Source organism: Phyllobates terribilis, unplaced genomic scaffold, assembly GCF_046119375.1.
Source record: "Phyllobates terribilis strain yellow unplaced genomic scaffold, ASM4611937v1 Scaffold_2__4_contigs__length_985480577, whole genome shotgun sequence".
NCBI classification, from domain to species: Eukaryota; Metazoa; Chordata; class Amphibia; order Anura; family Dendrobatidae; genus Phyllobates; species Phyllobates terribilis.
Window position 1 is genome coordinate 678,638,739 of NW_027362762.1, and position 25,081 is coordinate 678,663,819.

Genomic DNA, 25,081 nt, shown 5'->3' on the forward strand with positions numbered 1-25,081 from the left:
ATTCAGCTTTTGTACCTTAATAAACAGCTCACAACATAATATAGTGCTGCCACAGTCCCCCCCCCACACAGTATGATGTCTCCACGTAGTATGATGTCCCCACAGAGCCCCTCAAACAGTATGATGCCCCCACAAAACTTCACTGTATAATGTACCCTCACTCAGTATGGTGTCTCCACAAAGCCCCTCACACTGTATAATGTCCCCTCACCTAGTATAATGTCCCTACAAAGCCCCCCTACACAGTATGTCCCCACAAAGCTCTCCTACACAGTATGATGTCCACACAAAGCCCACACACAGAATGATATCCCCACACAACACCTTGGACAGTATTATGTCCTTACACAGCTCTTCACGTAATATGATGTCCCAAAAAGCCCCCCTCACAGTATAAAGTTCACATAAACCCCTTCACACAGTGTGAGGTACCTATACAGCCTCTCATGCAGTATGATGTCCCCACACTGAATGTCCCCACACTGTAAGATGTCTCTCACACTGTATGCCATCAACGACCCCTCTCCCCACGCATGAGGTTATGATTTTTCACACAGCCCCAATATGTCGTATAATATCCCCATACAGTCTCTAATGCAGCAGGTAGTCACCACACATGCCCCTTAGGGCACAACATGAAGTCCCAACAAATGGCCATTAGGGCTCAGCATGATGTCCAAACAATTCAATTTCTCACAATGTACTGTGAATTAGGGAAAAAAAGCAGCTACTCACCTCACCCCGTTTCCCCGCTGATCCGGTAGCGTTGTGCACTGAGGCACAGATAATGCAATGTAATGACGACATTGCGCCTTCTGCGCTACCAGTCGTAGAGGCTCAGTGATGGAAAAGGGAGCTAATTGCTCGCTCTTCCATCATTGTATTCACCGGTATCTGCAGCCCAAGTACAGACCAAAAGTTTGGACACACCTTCTCATTTAAAGATTTTTCTGTATTTTCATGACTATGAAAATTGAACATTCGCACTGAAGGCATCAAAACTATGAATTAACACATGTGGAATTATATACTTAAAAAAAAGTGTGAAACAACTGAAAATATGTCTTATATTCTAGGTTCTTCAAAGTAGCCACCTTTTGCTTTGATGACTGCTTTGCAAACTCTTGGCATTCTCTTGATGAGCTTCAAGAGGTAGTCACCGGAAATGGTCTTCACTTCACAGGTGTGCCCTGTCAGGTTTAATAAGTGGGATTTCTTGCCTTATTAATGGGGTTGGGACCATCAGTTGTGTTGTGCAGAAGTCTGGTGGATACACAGCTGATAGTCCTACTGAATAGACTGTTAGAATTTGTATTATGGCAAGAAAAAAAGCTGCTAAGTAAAGAAAAATGAGTGCCAATGTGTTAATTCATAGTTTTGATGCCTTCAGTGCGAATGTACAATTTTCATAGTCATGAAAATACAGAAAAATCTTTAAATGAGAAGGTGTGTCCAAACTTTTGGTCTGTACTTTCAAACATTACTCCATTCAATGGACAATTAAAGTTTTTTCTTTTTTTTAAACATTGCCACTCTGACCCGCTCCCTTTTTATAGCCTGCGAAAAATTGATAACATCTCTAAACATACAGTGGGTACGGAAAGATATATTTTTAAATAAATTTGCAAAAATTACTACGTTTCTGTTTTTTTTCAGTCGAGATGGGGTGCAGAGTGTACTTTAACAAGAGAAAAAATGAACTTTTTAGAATTCACCAAATGGCTGCAATGAAACAGAGTGAAAAATGTAAAGGGGTCTGAACTAGGTATTTCTATTTTACTCACAGGACAAAAGGCGAAACATGGGAGTTAATTGCACATGCACAAAGGTCATACAAAGAAAGAATAAGCTATAGAAGAATAAAAAAATACTAAAAAACACTGAAACACAAGTCGTTTATTAACACCAAAAAACAACCTGAACAGATAATTTCACCAGAGCTCCAATTTCCATCTACTTGACATTCTTTATAATTGGTTGATGAAGTTATATGGTATCTGAAATAGAGAACAGTACAAAAAAAACTTTCATAAGATCGTACAAGAATTTTATTAAACTACCTTAAAAATATATACAAAATATTTAATATAAATGCCCATTACCAGCCACTTTGGGTATTGTCCTCACTTGGAAAACAGCAAATAATTCACTAATGTAATAAAGATTTTTGTCCACATTTTTTAATTACAGGAGTTATCCAAGTTATTAAAATTGTGGCGGATGTCAGGAATAGTGACTAAATAACAAAATAATTTTTACTAACCCAAGACAGTACACATTCACAGTAAGCAATGTTTCTATATGTTTTCACTCTCTCCTTTATAGCCCTCCACTTTCTATTAACCCCCCTAATCCCTACACCGAGCAAGGAAATCTTCATCTCTCCCTCTATCCTACCCCTCCATCTCACCTCCTCCTCAGAATTGTTCTTTAATATTCAATCCTCTGTCTCCAAACACAGACAGCCACCTTATGCCCTCTCCTGCTCCCACCTATTAAAACGTTCTCTTCTCCTCTTCACTGCAGGTGATATCTCTCCAAATCCTGGCCCTCCTCACCACATCCCCACAGTCACTTCTACTTCTTATCCACGACCTACCACAAATTTCCAAAACCTCTCTAACCTTTTACCCATCCGCCCAGCTCAAGCTTCCCCAGTCCCACTAACAGGAGCTCTCTGGAACACACGCTCTGTTTGCAACAAACTTTCCTACATCCGTGATCTTTTCATTACTAACAAACTCTTCTTTATCGGCATAACAGAAACCTGGCTCACCCCCTCTGACACAACTTCTCCAGCTGCACTTTCCTATGGTGGATTCCATCTTTCCAAAACACTGTGCTCCAGAGGCAAGCATGGCGGAGGACTTGGTATCCTCCTGTCTGATAACTGCTCCTTCTCCCCAATTCCACTGCCACCCTGTGTTACTTTCCCCTCTTTCGAGGCACACAGTGTGGGCATCTACTCCCCCTCCAACTGGCTGTCATTTACCGCCCCCGAGGGCCAGCCACCACTTTCTTTGACCACTTCACCACCTGGCTACTTCACTTCCTTTCCGCTGACATCCCCACTATTATCATGGGCAACTTCAACATCCCCATTTACACTTCCCTCTCATCTGTCTCTAAGCTTCTATCCCTCACTTCCTCCTTCAGCCTTGCTCAATGGTCTTCCGCAGTCACTCACAAAGATGGCCACACACTGAACCTAATCCTCACCCGCCTATGTTCTCTATCTAACTTCTCTAACTCACATCTCCCTCTATCTGACCACAACCTACTTACATTCTCTTCCTTCTTCTCCCGAGGTGCACAATCCCCACTCCACAAACTTGCATACCCTCGCAGAAATCTCAAACACCTCAATCTGCACTCACTCTCTGAATTCCTTGTCCCTCTTACATGATACAGATGTTGCTGCCGCTTTATATAACACCACAACAGCTGCAGCCCTCAATTCGGTCGCCCCCCTCACACATACCAAAGCTCGCACAATCAACAGGCAACCCTGGCACACCAGCCTGATTAAAGAACTGAGAAAGGCCTCCAGGGTTGCTGAGTGGAGTTGGTAAAAATCCCACTCCAATGAGCACTTCATCGCATTCAAACAGTCCCTCACTACTTTCAAGTCCACACTCACTGCAGCAAAACAAACCTACTTCTCATCTTTCATATCCTCCCTGTCACACAAACCTAAACAGCTATTCAACACTTTCAATTCTCTCCTCCATCCCCCAGCATCTCAGCAGAGGACTTTGCCTCATTCTTCAGGCAGAAGATTGATACCATCAGACAAAGCTTTTGCCTAAAGTCCGCACAGCCCCTTCTCATATCTATTCAATCCTCCTCCTCCAAAACCAGCTTCTCTGCCATCATGGAAGATCAACTTTCCTCCTTTCTCTCCCAAGTCACACCTCACCACCTGTGAAATTGACCCTATCCCGTCCCACCTCATCCCTAACATTACTACAGTCTTCATCCCAACTCTAACCCACCTTTTCAACCTGTCACTAACAACTGATGTCTTCCCCTCATGCTTCAAACATGCCTCGATCACACCCATCCTCAAAAAACCCTCCCTTGACCCATCCTCTCTGACTAGCTGTCGCCCCATATCACTTCTCCCCTATGCCTCAAAACTACTTGAACAACATGTCCTCCTGGACCTGTCATCTGCCTTCGACACAGTGGACTATTCTCTTACTACAGATTCTCTCATCTCGTGGGATCAAAGACTTGGCCCTATCTTGGATCTCCTCATACTTAATAAACAGGACCTTCAGTGTTTCTCACTTACACACCACCTCCTCATCTCGCCCTCTATCTGTCGGTGTCCCACAAGGTTCAGTCCTAGGACCTATGCTCTTCTCAATCTACACTCTTGGCCTGGAACAGCTCATAGAGTCCCACGGATTTCAGTATCATCTCTATGCTGACGACACACAGAATTACCTCTCTGGACCTGATATCAGCTCCTTACTAACTAGAATCCCACAATGTCTCTCCGCTATCTCATCCTTCTTTTCTGCTAGATTTCTAAAACTTAACATGGATAAAACTGAATTCATCATCTTTCCCCCATCTCACTCAGCCCCCCCATCTGACCTATTCATCAAAATCAATGACTGCTCACTGCCTCAGGGTAACCTGGACTCTGCTCTCTCCTTCAAACCACATATCCAAGCCCTTTCCACTTCCTGCCGACTCCTACTCAAAAACATCTCCGGGATCCGCAAATTCCTCAACCACGAATCTGCAAAAACACTAGTGCACGCCCTCATCATCTCCCACCTCGATTATTGCAACCTCCTGCTCTGTGGCCTCCCTTCTAACTGTCTCAAACCCCTCCAATCCATCCTAAACTCTGCTGCCCGACTAATCCACCTGCCCCCCCGCTATTCCCCGGCCTCTCCTCTGTTAATCCCTTCACTGGCTCCCCATTGCCCAGAGACTCCAGTTCAAAACCCTAACCATGGCATACAAAGCCATCCACAACCTGTCTCCTCCATACATCTGTGGCCTAGTCTCCCGGTACATACCTACACGCAACCTACAATCCTCACAAGATCTCCTTCTCTCCTCTCCTCTTATCTCCTTTTTCCACAATCGCATACAAGACTTCTCCCGTGCATCCCCCTACTCTGGAACTCTCTACCCCAAAGCATCAGACTCTTGCCTACCTTCAAAAGGAACCTGAAGACCCACCTCTTCGACAAGCCTACAACCTGCAGTAACCATCACTCCACCATACCGCTGCACCAGACCAGCTCTACCCCCACCTACTGTATCCTCACCCATCCCTTGTAGACTGTGAGCCCTCGCAGGGCAGGGTCCTCTCTCCTCCTGTACCAGTTTGCCGTTGCATTTTTGTTCAAGATTTTTGTAATTGTTTTGCTATGTATACCCCCTTTTTCGCATGTAAAGCGCCATGGAACAAATGGTGCTATAATAATGATTAATATTATTATTATTATCAAACGCTAGTGGCGCTGAGCTCCACCCATGACCGTTAACCTATTAAATGCCTCTGTCAATGTCGGACAGCGGCATTAACAGCGAGCCGTCATGGGGGGCGCATCATTCTATACGCCCATCGAGTGCACAGCGGCATGACCGAGGGATGCTAATGTTTTCTTTGCTATGGCAACTGGGGATCTATTGAAGACCCCCGTGCCTGCTATCAGGGCGCTCAGTTGAAACCCAGTCTGTGGCTGGGCTTCAAAAGGAGATCAAGATATTTTCATTATTTGCATCAACACTGTGGTATTGCTATATATAGAAAAGTCAGAAAAAAAAGTTTTAAAAAATATGAAAAAAAAAATCAAATCAATCCCCTTCTCTCACATTAAAAATAAGGGTGTTAAAAAAAATTCACATATATGGTATCACCGTGTCCATGAAAGTCCAATCCATTGAAATAATTAAAATCAACCAGATTGGTAAACTCTGCAAAGAAAAAAAAAGTTCCAAAAGCCAAAATAGTATTTTTTTTGTTAATGCTATAAAAAAAATGCAGCAAAAATTTCATGCCATATCTACCCCAAAATGACACCAATAAAAACAATGACCAAAAGAATGAAAATGTTAGGCGAATATGTATTTTTTTCTTACATATTTTTTTTTTCAGCACTAAAACAATAATAAAAAAAATTGGACAACTTTGATATTGCGATAATCATGCTGACATGGATATTCATGATGCCATTTTTACCACACAATGTACATGGTAAAAACAATACCCACAAAACAATGTTAGAAATGCATTTGTTTCACAATTTTACTGCAGTTGGAACTTTTTTTTTCCTGCTTTTCAGGACAGTATGTGGTAAAACAAATGGTGCCATTCAAAAGTGTAACTAGTCCCGCAAAAAAGCCCTCATTACGACTTATATGGACAGAAAAACAAAAATGTTATGGCTCTTGGAAGAAGAAGGGGAGGAAAAAACAAAAAATGGAAATTGGCCGTATCAGGAAGGGGTTAAAAGCAGTGAAATTGAAAAAAAAAAAAAAAAAAACACTGGAGAGGTGCAACTAATTTAAATTCACAGAATATAGTATAAGGCCACGTTCACAAGGAGTATTTGGTCGGTATTTTGTAATAAAAAGCCAGGAGTGGGTGATAAATACAGAAGTGGTGACGTGTTTCTATTCGGCTATGTTCACATATTGCGTTTTTGCAGGTTTTTTTAATGCAAATTTTATGCTGTGTTTTACAGTACCAGCAAAGTGTGACATTTCAGAAACCTCATGAACACACCTAGGTTTTTTTTCCTGACTGTTTTGTCAAAGAGCTGCGTTTTTGCAAAATGCAGCATATCCCTTTTAGTGTTTTTGCAGCATTTTCCACCCATAGAAAGCAAAGAGTAAGTGCAACAAAAGATGCAGTTATTAGGTTTTGCTGCGTTTTTGGTGCCAAAACCTAAGGAAGTTGATTTAGGTTATTTTTTTCTGCACTAAACTTTATCAACATGCACAAGAGACGAACACTGGCAAAAAGCAGTAAAAAAAATGAGGAAAATACTCAGCAAAATCTGCTTTCTTGACGCTGCTTCTTTACTGCCAAGAGAGCAGGTTTTGCCTGCGGGAAAAAAAAAAACCCACAAATAATGCAGCGTGTAAACATAGCCTTATACTTTTCCTCTGACTGTTGCACTCCTGGTTTTGGCTTACAAATACTGAACTAAAAAAACTGACCAAATGCTGAACGTGTGAACGTGGCCTTACGCCGCTCTTACCTGCGCCGCTCTGGTCCCGATCCGCCATCTTGTGACCGCAACTTCTGACTGACCAGATGTATTGGTCACAAGCTATCCGTGTACGTCTTTGAGAGCTTTGTTCTGGCTCTCATAGACTTACATTGAGTTGTGACTTTCGGCTAGCCCAGCAAACACTGGAACGATCCAGCAGGTCACAAAATGCAGCAGACGCTCGGCTCAGCTCCGATAACACGTGAAGACAGCAGCAGGGAAGTATAATATTGGGGGCAGGGAACTTGGATTAGTTGCAGTGATTAGCCAGTGGGGTACCGCCAATGGCGGCAGACCACGCAGCCACTATGGGACCCCTGAGTCAGGGGGCTCAGTACTAGTACCCATCCCCCTATCATACTTTCAACTGTTTCGGTATCCTGGTCCTGGATGCTGATGCAGCTGAAAACAATGATCGCTGAGGGACCCATCCGCTGACACTCCCTCTCCCATCATTTTCCCTCTGCATCTGAGCTCTGTGACATCACTACAGTGTGCCCTCTGTGTTGAGCATTGCAGAGTCAGACAATCGGAGACTGCAGAGACCAGAGCAAAAAATAAATAAATAAATCGGACAGAGCTTGGATGACTGCGGAGTGCAGTCCAATTTTCACAGACTGACAGAATGGAGAAGCTGGAGCATTTTTTTTTTTTAATTCTCCACATCTGAGAAAATCGGATCACACTCTGATCAGCATAATTGGACCGATTTTCTCAGATGAGAGAAAAATGGTCGTGTGACCCTAACCTAAGGCCAAATAGTAATCCTAACACGTCAGATTTTTCCGCCGCTTACTAGCGATACAGTTGTAGTGAAAGATTTTTAGACTGACACAAATGTTGGTTTTTGCAAAGTTTGCTGCTTTAGTTTGTTCAGATCTTTATATTATCCAAGGGAAAGATCTCACTCACAACTGTGCCTTAATAACATTGCAATGAATAAAGAATCACATCTAAACATCCTACATGAACTACTTCTCATATAGATCCAGGATCCATTTTTTCATGAACAATGCTTTTTCCAGAATAATGAAGACTATGTTACAGGGCATAACTATTTCCGTGTACAAAATATTGAAATTTTGTATCAATAACCAGTAAACTGCCCAAGTTCTCAATTGGATTAAGACTTTGGGTAAATCAACAAAAAGTGGGTGACCAAACAAAAACAAGAAATTGTGTTAAGCTCCAAGAATGTGTTGCCATGAGTCAGTATTCGGCACAGAAGGGGATATCCAGCACGTCAGGGCAAATTATAATTGAACTTCACTAACCATAGAAACATCTGACTACAAGGTCTAAAAACAGTGAAGCAGCAAACTTTGTCAAAACCATCATTTGTATCAGTCTCAAAAGTTTTGTACTGTACAGCGGCTGATCAGATTTTGCATAAGAGGAACTCTATTACACCTAGGGGTGAAGTTGGTAATGTGCATATTATATATATATATATATATATAATACAGAAAGCAATTCTGGATGTGCCTGAAGCAAGAACATGGTAAGAATTTGCATTGTTCCTCAAATGACATACTGATAAATAGGTGCTCAAATAAAGTCCAATGACACAATTTTATGACTGGTACCAGTATATAATATTTAACATTTATATGAATAAATCTCACTTAAAATGTTGCTGTACATGTATTTTCTATAATATATAACAACATGCGACTTTCAACAGAGTTTAACAGTAGCTTAAGACATGCAGTAGCAGCCACTTTAACAGGATTTTAAAAGTTTTATACATGCATGGGTGCCAGGAAAACATAACTTACCCATCCTGGCATGTATAGCGTACTCTGTGTCCAAAGGTGAATTCTGATCCTATCTTGTTTGCATTAGTTACTTTCCCGGGGTCACCACAAGAAATGGCTGCAAACAAGATACATTTTTTTATCTAAGAATTATATCGCACACGTCAGCCTTCCCAAGCTATTGTGTCTCCTTTACGTGCAATGAAAGTTACTTACGTGAACAAAATTTAGCAAGCTTAGACCAGCTTCTTCCTAAGCAAGTGATTTGATTTTGATTAACTTCTTCAGGATCCCTTATGTATCCTGGTTTGCACTTGTACAGCACAGTGATTTGATCAAAGTAGATGAGATTGGTAAAGCTTTCTTCCAGCTCCGCATAAGTAGAAATGGGAGGAGCAGCACAAACCGCTAAGAAATAAGTAGCAATTTAGCTATAAAAACAGACTATTAATATTACAATTAGTATAACAACATGAGTATATATCCATCTATAAGTATCTATATCTCATCAGAAGTATTAATTAACAGACAAAACCTTATAGAACATTACAAATTACAAAAAGTCTAGGCTTACACTAGCACTATTCAACATTATACATAATTTTACAAGTATGGCTGCATATATAAATGTGCAAATGAGCTCACGTTTTGCTGAAAAGGGCAACACTAAGGGTAAAAACATGTGTATATACATTATTTTTTTTTTTTTTGTGAAATTGATGCACAAACAATATGACTGCCATATGAAGGCATATGAAATATCAGATTATTAGCTTAATAATTAATTTTATTGTTACCATTCCAAATGAACAAAAATCATGCCAACGACAAGGCCCTGCTTGCATGAGCAAATGCATTTCTTACAATGAATGCTGACGGTCGATGTAGCACTTAACTAAATAGAGCTGCATTATTTCGTTACAAAAGGATCCTGCTAGACACTGCAAAAAGAATACTGTTAGATATTAGAAATCTAATTCTTCCATTTACATTCTTATACACTAACAAAAAGAATTACCAAAAATATTCACAAGTTTGTCAAGGACTTGAAAATAGGGTCTTTTTTCTGCCAGAGACATGCAGGAAGACCCTACTAAGAGAAGGTTCCTGCCATCCTCCACTTGGATCTGCTCCTGTTAGCAAGAAATATGTAACCCTCCTACAGACTTCGCATACAATCACAGAATGCGGAGGCGTAAATGTAGGTAACTAGTTTTAACCTTCCATGCCAGATATGTGAGTGATGTTGTGTCCAAACGGTCCTCTATTAAACACATATTAAAAACATAAAAGCCTGGTGAAAGAAATTGCATAGACAAACCCCCTAACGTCATGATTAACAACACTCAAAGTAACCAAATATAAAATATCAAATTTAAAAAGATGTTAGCCCATGTGTGGTTTGTACAGGATAATCGAAGAACAGTGTATTTACCCGGTACATGAGATGCTGGAACTGTTTTCCACAAACTTGTGCTTGTCTTATGTTCAGGAACATGCCGCAAACATGGATTTCAATTTGCTTTTTCCCTTTTTGCATTGTCTGTGTACTAGTTTCATACACTTTATCCTTCCGGTAACCCCACAGATAAAAGACCAGGACCAAGAGGCCTTGTGACTGCGGAGCCCACAGTCCTCTACATATATTTCTCGGAAAAGAACAAAAACACACGTGACGGATGGCAAATTGACTGTCTTACTGAAAGAAGCATTGCTCATGCTCGTGATCAGTAGACTGTGCATAGAATTGCTTGAAGATGTGCATGGTACTTATTGCTGCGAATAACACATCTGGTGAGATGGAACCACTCTTCAACAGGTCCAAATGGCCCTTCAACCTGCCACATGCCTCCGTTTATCCACGTCCTTGACTCTTGCATAAGTGACACTTGGCATGGCTCTAAGTAGTTGACGCAATTTTAGCACAGGTAGACATGTTGCTGTGCTGACATGTGCCCGCCTCATTTAGAAGTTAATTTTCTCTGGCTTTTTACCCCCTCATAGAGGTCTGCAACAACGGTGGGTGTCCAAACAGATTTTGGCATTGGCCACAGATCTAATGTTATGCCACTTGGTCACCAACTCAAATATACAGCTTTTTGCTGGAACAAGAAAGTCGTGATATTGACCAAAAAACACAAGTCCTGCACATACTGTAGGTGTCCACAATCACAATTCTTTGCTGAACCAAATACAGAACTCACGCACATAACTACTGCCCTCTGTCACTCGACTGGGAGTGAAGGATACAATGGGCCTCATTCATTTCTTAAAATGTACTGGTAAAATCAACGCTTAACTCTGGTTGCTATTGGCAGCTAAGACACTTTTGATGCCTGATAAGCGTTATTCTGTTTAAACCACACAAAGGCATCAGGGTTCGTTTTTTTTTGTCAGTCAGCCAGAATTAGAAATTTTAATAATTTGAGTACCTAACTACCTTACTTTAATAAGCATTATTGCCCCTCCACCTTTTTAACTTGCTGGACATAAAAATAATTTGATATGAAAAAAAAAAAAAAAATTAAAAAACAAAACAAAAAAACAGCACCTTTGACAGGCGTTTATAATAATAATTACAAACATGATAGCATCTCCTAACAAATCTTTACTTAAAAAGCGAACCTTCATTTTAATAAAACAAATAAAAAAAATAACAAAAAGACTGTTTCTGCATGGTGGGAAAAACCGTGTTCCGCCTCCCATATCTCATAGATTTTTTGGAAATTCATGGAGGTTTTCACACTTTCTGTATCATGATTGACCAATATACATATTCCCTGTATTCTTCTACGCCTCTAACACTCCACAGTAATTGTGGGCCATGAAATTAGCTCAGGCCTCTACATACAAGCTAAAAGACCAGAGGAAGCTTCATTTAAAGGGAATCTATTACCAGGTTTTTGCTACCCAATCTGAGAGCAGCTTGATATAGGGGCAAAGTCCCTGATTCTAATGACGTGTCACTTACTGAGCAGCTTGCTGTTATTTTGAGCAGTTACCTGAATGTTGTGCTCCATATAACCTCACTCTCTCCAATAACTGCCAGTTTTCTGCCGATATCAATCAGTGATTGGGAAGTGGGGTTATGCAGTGCTGATGAATAGGATTGACTACCTGGCAGCTGGTTTACTAGTACTCCAATGATGATGATAAAACAGTGATTTTATCAAAACTACAGCAAACACCAAGTAAATTAAGTATACAAATAACAAAAGTTCACATCAGCTCACCAGAACGGGTAGTTGTTCACAAATGGTGTGCGGTTACTACTTCTATTTTAGGGCATACCAATAATGATTTTATACATCACTGGAATTAGGATAATTGCCCCTACATCACTGTTCTCAGATTAGGTGGCAAAACCCTAGTGATATATTCTCTTTAAGGTGGAAATGGGCATTCCCTTACCGTCTGGTCCCCAGAGCAAGTTGCAGATACTGGTAGTAATAAAGAATACTCACTTAGACATTTGGGGATTTCATGTGACCATTGACTGTCAACAGTGCAGGTGATTGAACTAGAACCTTTTATGACAAAGTTATCTTCACACTCGTATCTCACAGCAGAATTCAATGTATATGGGCCAACAAACCCTGACACTCTCCTCCCATTCTGCACTTGAGCTGGATCTGGACAACTAACAGCTAGAAAAAAAGAGGGAAAAAAGTTTCAAAACATATAAAATAAACCATTTGGGCTGCGCCTTGTCTATTTAGCTTTCCACATGCATGTATAAAACACAGTTAGGCCCAAGACATTGTCTGCCCCCATCTATTTTGAGTCTTGAATTACTAGACTTAGGAACCATCCTGATTGGGTACACTGTGTGGCGGTGGGATGGTTTTTGTGCCGTTTTGATTAAGATTAAAAAAAATGTCAACTACGTATTTTATGTTTTTTCACTTCTATTACTACTATTTACTTATTACAGAGTATCTATTCACTGCTTTATTCTAGGTTATGCATTGAATAATATATTAAGATACTTTAAGGACCAGCCATTTTTTTTTTCATTTTTGTGATTTTGTTTTTTTTCCCCTCATTTTCTTTCAAGAGCGACAACTTTTTATTATTCTGTCGATATAAATGTATGAGGGCTTGTTTTTTGCAGGATGAGCTGTAATTTAGAACACAGACATTAATTTTACTATATATCATACTGAAACTCAGAAAAAAAAATTAAAATGTCATTAAATAGTGAAAAAAAATGCAATTACACCACTGTTTTTTGGGATTTGGGGTAAAAATGATCCTGAAACATTGTCCAAGTTAGTCTGATTACAGCGATACCAAACATGCACCGATTTTTTCTGTTTAAGTGGTGAAAACATTTTTTATTTTTTATGTATAGAGCATTATATGGGGCCCATTATACTTTATGGAGCATTATATGGGGTCCATTATTCTGTATGGAGCACTATGTGGTGCCCATTGTACTATATGGAGGACTATGTGGTGCGCATAATACCGTATGGAGGACTATGTGGTGCCCATAATACAGTATGGAGGACTATGCGGTGCCCATAATACAGTATGAAAGACACTGTAGTTCCCATAATTCTGTACGGAGCAATATGTGGTGCCCATAATTCTGTATGGAAGACTATGTGGTGCCCATAATACTGTATGGGGGACTATGTGGTACCCATAACACTGTATGGAGGACTATGTGGTGCCCATAATACTGTATGGAAGACTATGTGGTGCCCATAATACAGTATGGAGGACTATGTGGTGCCCATAATACAGTATGAAAGACACTGTAGTTCCCATAATTCTGTACGGAGCAATATGTGGTGCCCATAATTCTGTATGGAAGACTATGTGGTGCCCATAATACTGTATGGGGGACTATGTGGTGCCCATAACACTGTATGGAGGACTATGTGGTGCCCATAATACTGTATGGAAGACTATGTGGTGCCCATAATACTGTATGGGGACTATGTGGTGCCCATTATACTGTATGGAGGACTATGTGGTGCCCATAATACTGTATGGAGGACTATGTGGTGCCCATAATACTGTACGGTGTACTTTGTGGTGCCCAAAATACTGTACGGAGGACTATGTGGTGCCCAAAATACTGTATGGAGGACTATGTGGTGCCAATAATACTGTATAGAGGACTATGGTGTGCCCAGAATACTGTATGGAGGACTATGTGGTGCCAATAATACTGTATAGAGGACTATGTGGTGCCCATAATACAGTATGAAAGACACTGTAGTTCCCATAATTCTGTACGGAGCAATATGTGGTGCCCATAATTCTGTATGGAAGACTATGTGGTGCCCATAATACTGTATGGGGGACTATGTGGTGCCCATAACACTGTATGGAGGACTATGTGGTGCCCATAATACTGTATGGAAGACTATGTGGTGCCCATAATACTGTATGGGGGACTATGTGGTGCCCATTATACGGTATGGAGGACTATGTGGTGCCCATAATACTGTATGGAGGACTATGTGGTGCCCATAATACTGTACGGTGTACTTTGTGGTGCCCAAAATACTGTACGGAGGACTATGTGGTGCCCAAAATACTGTATGGAGGACTATGGTGTGCCCAAAATAATGTATGGAGGACTATGTGGTGCCAATAATACTGTATAGAGGACTATGGTGTGCCCATAATACTGTATGGAGGACTATGTGGTGCCAATAATACTGTATAGAGGACTATGTGGTGCCCATAATACTGTATAGAGGACTATACTGTCCAGTCTAAAATGAAAACTTTTGAATCCCCCCAAGGGCACACACTGTGCGCTGTGAGGATTCGCCGGTTTCTGAGCTATTGTAGAATTTACAATAAATATCGGTCATGTAATGTAAGAAGTGAAATCTTCGGCATTGTACTATATATATAGATTTCTCTGCGGTATCTGTCCATCATGAATCGTGGCATATGTTAAAGGGGCCCACTGAGACTCTTTCGCCTGAGGCCCATGAAAACCTGAAGCTGGCCCTGAATGTTATCATCTATTTTATGTGGTATAACTTTACATTTTTATGCACCAAAACAGAAACTGTGAAAACTGCATATACACCATTTTCAGCAAATCTTAAATATTTTCATAAAGGCAAATTATTTTGACCTAAATTTACCACTAACAATGTACAAAGTACAATATATTGTGAAAAAAAAAATAATCCACATCAAGTGACAAATGTCAGATTTGAAAAGTTTGGCCTGGTCATGAACCTCAAAAGTGGCTGTGGTAGGAAGTACTGTATTTTTCGCACTATAAAAGACATTTTTTAACAAGAAAAACTCTTGTTAAAAAATGTGTGCGTCTTCTAGTCCGGAGGCAGTTTCCTGTGATGGAGCGTCCTCCCCAATCACAGAGAGAGCAGCTGTTTCCCCTCCTGCTCTGTACTAAACTATGTGATCGGAGCAGAACGGGAGAGGAAGCTGACCTGAATGGAGGCTGCAGGAGATGACAGCAGCAGGACCTTCTGCACCAGTAATTCCAAGACCTTTCAGGTCATATGACTGATCACATCACTTGAAAGGTGCTTGACTTAAATCAAGTGGAAGGTCCTGGAAATGCTCAACTTCTGAAGCCTCCGTACAGGTCCCGATCAGGAACTGCAGAATGTAGTAATGTATAGTGTGTGTGTGTATTGCTACATGTGCATGCAGCAGAACTATTTGTGTCTTTATCTGCATGTAGCAGAGCTGTATGTGTAATTGTCTGAATTGTAAAGCGCTGCAAATATGTTGGTGCTATATAAATAAAAAGATTATTATTATTAGTGCATTTAGCAGAGCTGTGTGTGTATATGTGCATGTAGCAGAGCGGTGTGTGTGTCGCTATGTGCATGTAGCAGAGCTGTGTGTGTGTGTATGTGCATGTAGCAGAGCAGTGTGTGTGTCGCTATGTGCATGTAGCAGTGCTGTGTGTGTATGTGCATGTAGCAGAGCTGTGTGCATGTCGTAATGTGCTTGTAGCAGAGCTGTGTGCGCGTCATTATGTGCATGTAGCAGAGCTGTGTAGCATGTATAACACTGCAAAAACACAAACCTCCCTATTCTACCCTAGTACATTAAACTTTGTGGATAATGACCCCTCCACTTTACCGCTCCAGGGAAGTTTTAATAGGAAAAAATGTTTTTCCGATTTTCTGCTGTCTAAACCCGGGGTGCGTTTTATAGTCCGAAAAATACGGTAGATAATTTGCCACATCTATTTGTCGTCTAATCCATGAAATCTCTTCTCCTTTCATAACAAGAAGGAATAATGAGAGAAAGACATAATTCTGACCTTTACAAGTTGGGGAGCCACCACTCCATGTTCCATTACTAGTGCACGATGCAGAGGATGTTCCAATAACATGTAAGCCTTTATTGCATTTAAATGTCACCGCATCCAAGTAAGTGTATTCATCCTTCTCCGGGTCATATGTTCCATCAGTTGGCTTATCTGGTGCTGGGCAGATAGTAGCTGGAAACAAAGAAATAAAAAGACAACAAAGTAATAAAAACAGGCTTTCTAAGGACTCTCTTCACTGTTATTGGATGGAAACTCAATTAATTTCCTATGGCCTGACAAAGAAGTAGGTGCTATCACCATGAAACTCAAGAACAGGTATTAATTGATCACCGTTTGAATATGAAAGATGGGTGGGTATTCTGCTAAAATTGAGGCAGTTCCAACTGATTCATACCAAAAACTACTGGAACAAATTTCATTGTGGATTTTTTGAATCAACAGATATTTATTGGAAAATAGCGCATAAGATTTATAAACTGCGGTTCCGTAAGTGGAGTTTTCACACACGCATTTCCCATTTTGTTGTAAATGGGAAATCCACACTGCCATTCATAAGAACACATTGGAGTGGTTTCTTCATTGCTTCCATGGTAAAACCATAGTAGGCCAACATATGCTGGAAAGCCCCATTAAATCCATGTGATAAAGTGAGGCAGTTCAAACTGCAAGTCTATTGCGTAAATCTGAAGGACAGCTTTGATGCCTTCCACAGTTACATTGTAAATACATGTCAGTGTCATTGTACCTTTACAGTAATTATATACAACATCGGACAGTCAAATCAATCTTTTTGCCCTCTGAAAAACATACAGCTGTTTGTAAGTGGGTTTTTTTTTTTTCCGACTGTTATGGAAACAATTAACGATGAACCTGAATCTGTTAAAATTTTAATTACTGACAAGTTTTGCATTTTTACAGTGAGGTTTTACCAACAGTTTAGGGAAATGAGCCATACGCCAGCACCCACTGAAATCTACGGACTTTCAACCTGGTGGGCTTAATTAGAAAAGTGTTGCTCTTTGCATTGGATTTCTGCTTTGGATAATAAAATGGAGGGTGTCAAGTCATAGACTCCACTAAAGAGCATCCACACACCCTAAGGCTATGTGCCCACGATGCAGAAATGCTGCATATTTTTTCCGCTTCTCCTTGGCCGGAAAAACGCATGCGGATTTTACATGCGTTTTTCCCGCCAGGTAGAAGCGTTTGTCAAGCGTTTTTGCATGCGGGTTATCAAGTGCTTTTCCAAGCGATTTTAGCATCACTTGGAAAAGTGCTTGACAGCTTGGTCACACTATATAAATCCATGCAACCGGCATGGATTTATATAGTGTGACCAAGTAATAGTTAAAAAAAAAAGAGTAAGAATGGTGAAAAATAAAAAATAAAGATTATACTTACCTTCCGATGGCCCCCGTTCTCCTCCTCCGCTCCGTCCGGTCTCCCCGGTGTCTCGCAGTGGTGTGAAGGACCTGCGATGACGTCATTGAGTCATGTGACAGGTCACGTGACCGCCGACATCAGCGGTCACGTCACCTGTCACATGACTCAATGACGTCATGTCAGGTCCTCACACCACCGCGAGCCGCCCAACAACACCGCACGCATCGCTGAGGAGGCCGGGGGACACCGGAAGGTAAGTATAATCTTTATTTTTTATTTTAAATTCTTATTTTTTACAGTTTATATGGTACTTGGGTCTGGATGAGAGTCTCCTCTTCTCCAGACCAGGGTACCATCCGCACATTGAATCGCTTAATATCCGCATGTGCACATGTACTCATGCGGATATTATGCATTTCAATGCAAGTCAATGGCGGCAATTACGCTGCGTGTCCGCAAAATTAATGGACATGCTGCGTATTTTTCCGCAATGATAATCCGCAGCGGAAATTTCCGCAGCATGTGCACAACACATGCGGATTATCATTGGGGACCATGGGGCAAGTATTACCAAGCGTTTTTTAAGCGTTTTCGCTGCGGAAATTCCGTGGCAAAAACGCTTTAAAAATGCATAGTGGGCACACAGCCTTATGGATGCAATTTTCCTACAGCAGACTTCCATGCTCTTAGAATGATCATTAATACACAGGATGATGTGTTGCCGAGAACGAGTATTTTTAAGCAAGCTTAAAAATTATTTCACTGGACGAACAAATGTTTCAGTGTTTTAACTGTTCACCTGGTGATTGGTGGACAAAAATTATGAAACTAGATAAGCAAAGCCCACTAGGGGTACAAAAATTCAGTCAATCTAAATAGGGGTAAGCAGGATCAGATTTCATACATAAAATATAACTTAAATATTTTTGTCTTTCCCACAAACAAAAGTTAATTTTAATTAATAGTGGTGTCTGACCGTGTACGGAAGACGGTCTGATCATACCACAGCTCCTGGGCAGGAGAGGAAGCAAAAGAATATGCAGAAATTACAGCAGGAGGATAGCAGTTGATTATTTCTTTGAAGTAAAATATTGTTTAAAAACAGGCAGTGAAATGTTTTACCTCACAAAAACAGTCAGCTGTGATCCCGTGCTGTAATGTCTGTATAGTCTTTTACGTCCTTCCCACCCAGGAGATGTGGTATGATCAGACCATGTTCCTGCACGGTCAGACACAGCCACTGATTAAAATGAACTTTTGTTCATGGGAAAACCCCTTTAATATTGAAGATTAAAATATGGATAGTAAGCATTTGATCCATGTGCTACATAGCACTTTGTCAGCATTCTATCACATAAAGGGGCTAAGATATTATTACATCACCCCCTAATTGTCCTTTTTGAAACTTAGGAAGGTTCCTATTACACAGGACCCTTCACAATCCATTCCTTTTATATACAATCATCTCTCCTGAGGAGTCCTCCATTACAGAGTGATGAAACACGTAGGGAGGGTTTGTACAAGGACACTTTTTGAGGGATAGGTCACACTTGGGCACTGATTAGCACATGAGATATTGCATTGGGCACGACAGGGAACGTAGTTTTACTACTTAACATTATTTCCCTTTTCTCCCTCCTGCATGGTGTTTTTGCTCATTGAAAACTTCTAATGGCAAGGTCCAACCATTTTTAATTGAGCACTGGTTCACTTTATCACTTTAATGTCTGTATACAGTACAGACAACAAGTTTGGACACACCTTCTCATTTAAAGATTTTTCTGTATTTTCATGACTATGAAAATTGTACATTCACACTGAAGGCATCAAAACTATGAATTAACACATGTGGAATTATATACTTAACAAAAAAGTGTGAAACAACTGAAAATATGTCTTATATTCTAGGTTCTTCAAAGTAGCCACCTTTTGCTTTGATGACTGCTTTGCACACTCTTGGCATTCTCTTGATGAGCTTCAAGAGGTAGTCACCGGAAATGGTTTTCACTTCACAGGTGTGCCCTGTCAGGTTTAATAAGTGGGATTTCTTGCCTTATAAATGGGGTTGGGACCATCAGTTGTGTTGTGCAGAAGTCTGGTGGATACACAGCTGATAATCCTACTGAATAGACTGTTAGAATTTGTATTATGGCAAGAAAAAAGCAGCTAAGTAAAGGAAAATGAGTGGCCATCAGTACTTTAAGAAATGAAGGTCAATCAGTCCGAAAAATTGGGAAAACTTTGAAAGTGTCCCCAAGTGCAGTTGCAAAAACCATCAAGCGCTACAAAGAAACTGGCTCACATGAGGACCGCCCCAGAAAAGGAAGACCAAGAGTCACCTCTGCTTCTGAGGATAAGTTTATCCGAGTCACCAGCCTCAGAAATCGCAGGTTAACAGCAGCTCAGATTAGAGACCAGGTCAATGCCACACAGAGTTCTAGCAGCAGACACATCTCTTCAACAACTGTTAAGAGGAGACTTTGTGCAGCAGGCCTTCATGGTAAAATAGCTGCTAGGAAACCACTGCTAAGGACAGGCAACAAGCAGAAGAGACTTGTTTGGGCTAAAGAACACAAGGAATGGACCTTAGACCAGTGGAAATCTGTGCTTTGGTCTGAGGAGTCCAAATTTGAGATCTTTGGTTCCAACCACCGTGTCTTTGTGCGACGCAGAAAAGGTGAACAGATGGACTCTACATGCCTGGTTCCCACCGTGAAGCATGGAGGAGGAGGTGTGAGGATGTTGGGGTGCTTTCCTGGTGACATTGTTGGGGATTTATTCAAAATTGAAGGCATACTGAACCAGCATGGCTACCACAGCATCTTGCAATGGCATGCTATTACATCCGGTTTGCGTTTAGTTGGACCATCATTTATTTTTCATCAGGACAATGACCCCAAACACACCTCCAGGCTGTGTAAGGGCTATTTGACCAAGTAGGAGAGTGATGGGGTGCTACGCCAGATGACCTGGCCTCCACAGTCACCAAACCTGAACCCAATCGAGATGGTTTGGGGTGAGCTGGACCACAAAGTGAAGGCAAAAGGGCCAACAAGTGCTAAGCATTTCTGGGAACTCCATCAAGATTGTTGGAAGACCATTTCCGGTGACTACCTCTTGAAGCTCATCAAGAGAATGCCAAGAGGCCAAGGTGGCTACTTTGAAGAACCTAAAATATAAGACATATTTTCAGTTGTTTCACCCTTTTTTGTTAAGCATATAATTCCACATGTGTTAATTCATAGTTTTGATGCCTTCAGTGTGAATGTACAATTTTCATGGTCATAAAAATACAGAAAAATCTTTAAATGAGAAGGTGTGTCCAAACTTTTGGTCTGTACTGCATTGCGAGCTATTGGCTACCGATATTTTAAATTTTGAATACTAAAAGTTATATTTTATTTATGAAATTTGATCCTTCTTACCCCCAAAACTCGTGAAACAAGCATTCCTAGGAACTCTCAAAGCAGATTACAGGAGATGCACCTTAAGGTGGTTCTCTGAGAATTTGAATGTGATAAAAATGGATGCGGTGTCATACTTCATGCAGCAACTGCTTGACTGAACATGGAGAAAGAAAATCATCACCCTTTCTGCTCACTTAGCCGAGAACAAGATTTTCTTTTCTCTAGTTACAGCCCTGCTCCATCAAGTCGCGATGCTGCTCTCCTGACAGTTGAGACACGTCTTAAGCTGTGTTTTTTCAGGCGGCAACTCATGACGAGTGATTAGGATGGGTTGAGGCTTAAAATGTCACAGTAGTCTAATCACTTTCTCCAACAACTTCTTAAAAAGGTGGTTTTACAGTCACAGAATACGTAGATGTGGGCAACATGGTGGCTCAGTGGTTAAAACTGTTGCTTTGCAGTGCTGGGGTCCTGGGTACAAATCCTAACAAGGACAACATCTGTAAGGAGTTTGTATGTTCTCCCCATGTCTGCGTGGGTTTCCTCCGGGTTCTCCGGTTTCCTCCCACACTCCAAAGACATACTGATAGGGAATTTAGATTGTGAGCCCCCATGGGGACAGTGATGATGATAATGTCTGTAAAGCGCTGTGTAATTAATGGCGCTACATAAGTGAGTAAAATAAAAAATATATACTGAGGAACTATTCCTAGTATAGAAAATACAATGGAAACTTGCTGGAATCCACGTACAAAAAGAAAAAACTGTTCTCTACCGCTTCTCATAAATAAAAGCTGTACTATGCTTAAAACATACATACTTCAAGGGTTTACCCCTTCTTCAAATGATCAAGGCAGGTCTCCTCCCCTTTTGGGTGTTTGCAAAAAGATAAGAAAGGATAAAGTTTAGGATCACAGAGTGGAGCCATTTTGTTGGTGACTGCCAGTGATACTGACAAGTAGACCGTGTCACCGAGGATGGCCAGCAGCGCTGAATTCTGACAGTTGGTGCTGTGCTTCTCACTGTATCATAAACTGGGGTTAGATACGTGGAGTGTATCACGTGCGTGACTGGATACGTGCAGAGTATGCAAGGATTAAATACAGGGCTAAGTGTAGTGTATCACATTATGGTATTAGATATTGAGCTCAGCAGAGTGTAGGATGGGATTAGATGCGCAGTATCTAATGTATGTACCGTTAAAACCAGAAGTTTATATACACTATATAAAAAGACACACATGCATGTTTTTCTCAGTATCTGACATGAAATCAGAATAAGCCTTTCCCGTTTTAGGTCAATTAGGATTACCATCATTTTTAATATTAGCCAAATGCCAGAATAATGAGAGAGAGAGAATGTTTTAAGGCATTTTTATTACTTACTGCTAAGTCAAACGTTTACATACACTAAGATTACTATGCCTTCAAACAATTCTGGACTGCCCGTGATGATGATATGATGTCATGTGTTTGGAAGCTTCTGATTTTGCTTTTTTTTGCAACATCTGAGTTAATTAGAGACACCCCTGTGGATGTATTTTAATGCACACCTGAAACACACTGTTTCTTTGTGTAGCATCATGGGAAAGTCTAAAGAAATCAGCCAAGATATCAGGAAGAGAATTGTGGACTTGCAGAAGTCTGGCTCATCCTTGGGTACAATTTCAAGATACCTGAAGGTGCCTCGTTCATCTGTACAAACAATTATACGAAAGTACAAACAAGATGGGAATGTCAAGCCATCATACCGCTCAGGAAGGAGACAGGTTCTGTGTCCCAGGGTCCAAGAGATGAACGTGCTTTGGTCTGATGTGGATATCAACCCAAGGACAAAAGCAAAAGACCTTGTTAAGATGATGGTGGAAGCTGGTAATATTGTGTCAATATCCACAGTGAAACGAGTACTGTAACAAAATGGGCAGAAAGGCCACTCTGCCAAGAAGAAGCCATTACTCCAAAAGAAACATAAAAAATCCAGATTAATGTTTGCAAATGCACACAGGCTCAAATCTCTTAATTTTTGGAGACATGTCCTGTGGTCTGATGAAACTAAAATTGAACTTTTTGGGCATAATGACCATCATTACATTTGGAGGAAAAAGAGAGAAGCTTGGAAGCCTAAGAACACCATCCCAACTGTGAAACACGGGGGTGGCAGCATCATGTTGTGGGGTTGTTTCGCTTCAGGAGGGAATGGTGCACTTCACAAAATAAATGGCATCATGACAAAAAAAGATTATGTGGAAATACTGAAGCAACATCTCAAGACATCAGCCAGGAAGTCAAAGCTTGGGCAGAAATGGGTCTTCCAAATGGACAATGACCCGAAGTTTACTGCCAAAATGGTAACAAATAGGCTTAAGGATAACAAAGTCAATGTTTTAGCGTGGCCATCATAAAGTCCTGATCTCAATTCTATTGAAAATTTATGGGCAAAGCTGAAAATGCAGGTGCGCGCAAGGCGACCTACAAACCTGGATCAGTTACACCAGTTTTGTCAGGAGGAATGGGCCCAAATTCCAACCAACTTTTGTGAGAAGCTTGTGGAAAGATATCCCAAAGGTTGGACCCAAGTCATTCAGTTTAAGGGCAATGGTACCAAATACTAATGAAATGTATGTAAACTTTTGACTTTGCAGTAGTAAAAATGCCTTAAAACATTTTCTCTCATTATTTTGGCATTTGGCAAATATTAAAAATTATGGTAATCCTAATTGATCTAAAATGGGAAAGGTTTATTCTGATTTCATGTCAGATATTGATAAAAACATGCACGTGTGTCTTTTTATATACTGTATGTAAACTTCTGGTTTCAACTGTAATGTTTTTCCCTGGTCCTTCCACTTGTATGGGAGCAGTGGTGTAATGTGTGACCCCGCTCCGGCCCACTACATTACTGCTCCCATAGAAGTGGATGGAGCGGGGACACACATTACACCATTACTCCCATAGAAGTGGACAGAGCAGGCTCACTCATTACACCACTGGTCCCATAGAAGTGGACAGAGCAGGGTCACTCATTACACCACTGCTCCCATAGACGCACACAGAGCAGGGTCACACATTACACCACTGCCCCCATAGAAGTGGATGGAGCGGGGTCACACATTACACCACTGCTCCCATAGAAGTGGACAGAGGAGGGTCACAAATTACACCACTGCTCCCATAGAAGTGGATGGAGCGGGAAGGTCACACATTACACTACATATATCCCATAGAGAATTAGGAAAAAGCTTACAATCCAAATAGTATAAAAATCTAAAACTTTTATTAAACAATCCATGTATAAAAAATGTAAAACATGATACAAAACACAGAAAACCAGCCCTGCTTTCCCAATATCGATATTGTAGTATAGTTATTCACACACAAGCGCCATAATAACCATCCTACTGGCTAAATATAACTAATAACGGCCACATGTATGCTGTAATTTTGTACCCCCTTAAACTAATATGGATATAGCAGACACAGGGATACTATTGCATAGGATGGAAAAAATTTTAAATTATATATCCAATGAAACAGTCTATAGCTATAGTACAAAATGATATAGTCAATAACTACTGCAAATATGGACACACTCGCAGATCAAATAGATATTAATTGAAAACAATAATACTGATTTATAAATAGACAAGTTCATTATCCAGTATCCACCAGACATTCCCACTAGTCCACTCTCATAGGGGACATAGAACAAAGAATAGTGGCCATACCAGAAGCTATAGCGATGTGTGTGCAGAGAACCAGGGCTGCCGTACACCTCGACGTGTTTCACCACTAGCTGCGGTTTCGTCAGGAGGTGTGTACGTATAATCCAGTGATCCTTATATAGTGCCTCTTATTATCAATACTTCCCTCACGTGTGCCCCATGCTTGGCGCCAGTCTGTGTCCATGTGTAAGCATGACGCCGCCATGCGTCGTACGAGCGGCCGGCGCTCAATGCAGACGTCACCCCACAGCCAAACCAGGTCAGCTGATCCGGCCCGC

At 40.9% G+C, this 25,081-nt stretch overlaps 1 protein-coding gene across 4 annotated transcripts in view; it reads right to left on the reverse strand.

Moving 5' to 3' along the window:
* LOC141223967 (C4b-binding protein alpha chain-like) overlaps positions 1 to 25,081 on the reverse strand; it is a 154,621-nt gene that overhangs the window by 43,979 nt on the left and 85,561 nt on the right. For 3 of the 4 annotated variants that reach the window (XM_073666866.1, XM_073666865.1, XM_073666867.1), the window contains exons 7-11: positions 16,284 to 16,463; positions 12,469 to 12,651; positions 9,221 to 9,412; positions 9,026 to 9,122; positions 1,918 to 1,997 (exon numbers count right to left, since the gene is read on the reverse strand). In XM_073666866.1, coding sequence (XP_073522967.1) covers positions 1,918 to 1,997; positions 9,026 to 9,122; positions 9,221 to 9,412; positions 12,469 to 12,651; positions 16,284 to 16,463 — 732 coding nt within the window. The remainder of the gene's footprint in view (positions 1 to 1,917; positions 1,998 to 9,025; positions 9,123 to 9,220; positions 9,413 to 12,468; positions 12,652 to 16,283; positions 16,464 to 25,081) is intronic. The other variant, XM_073666868.1, reaches the window with a different exon arrangement.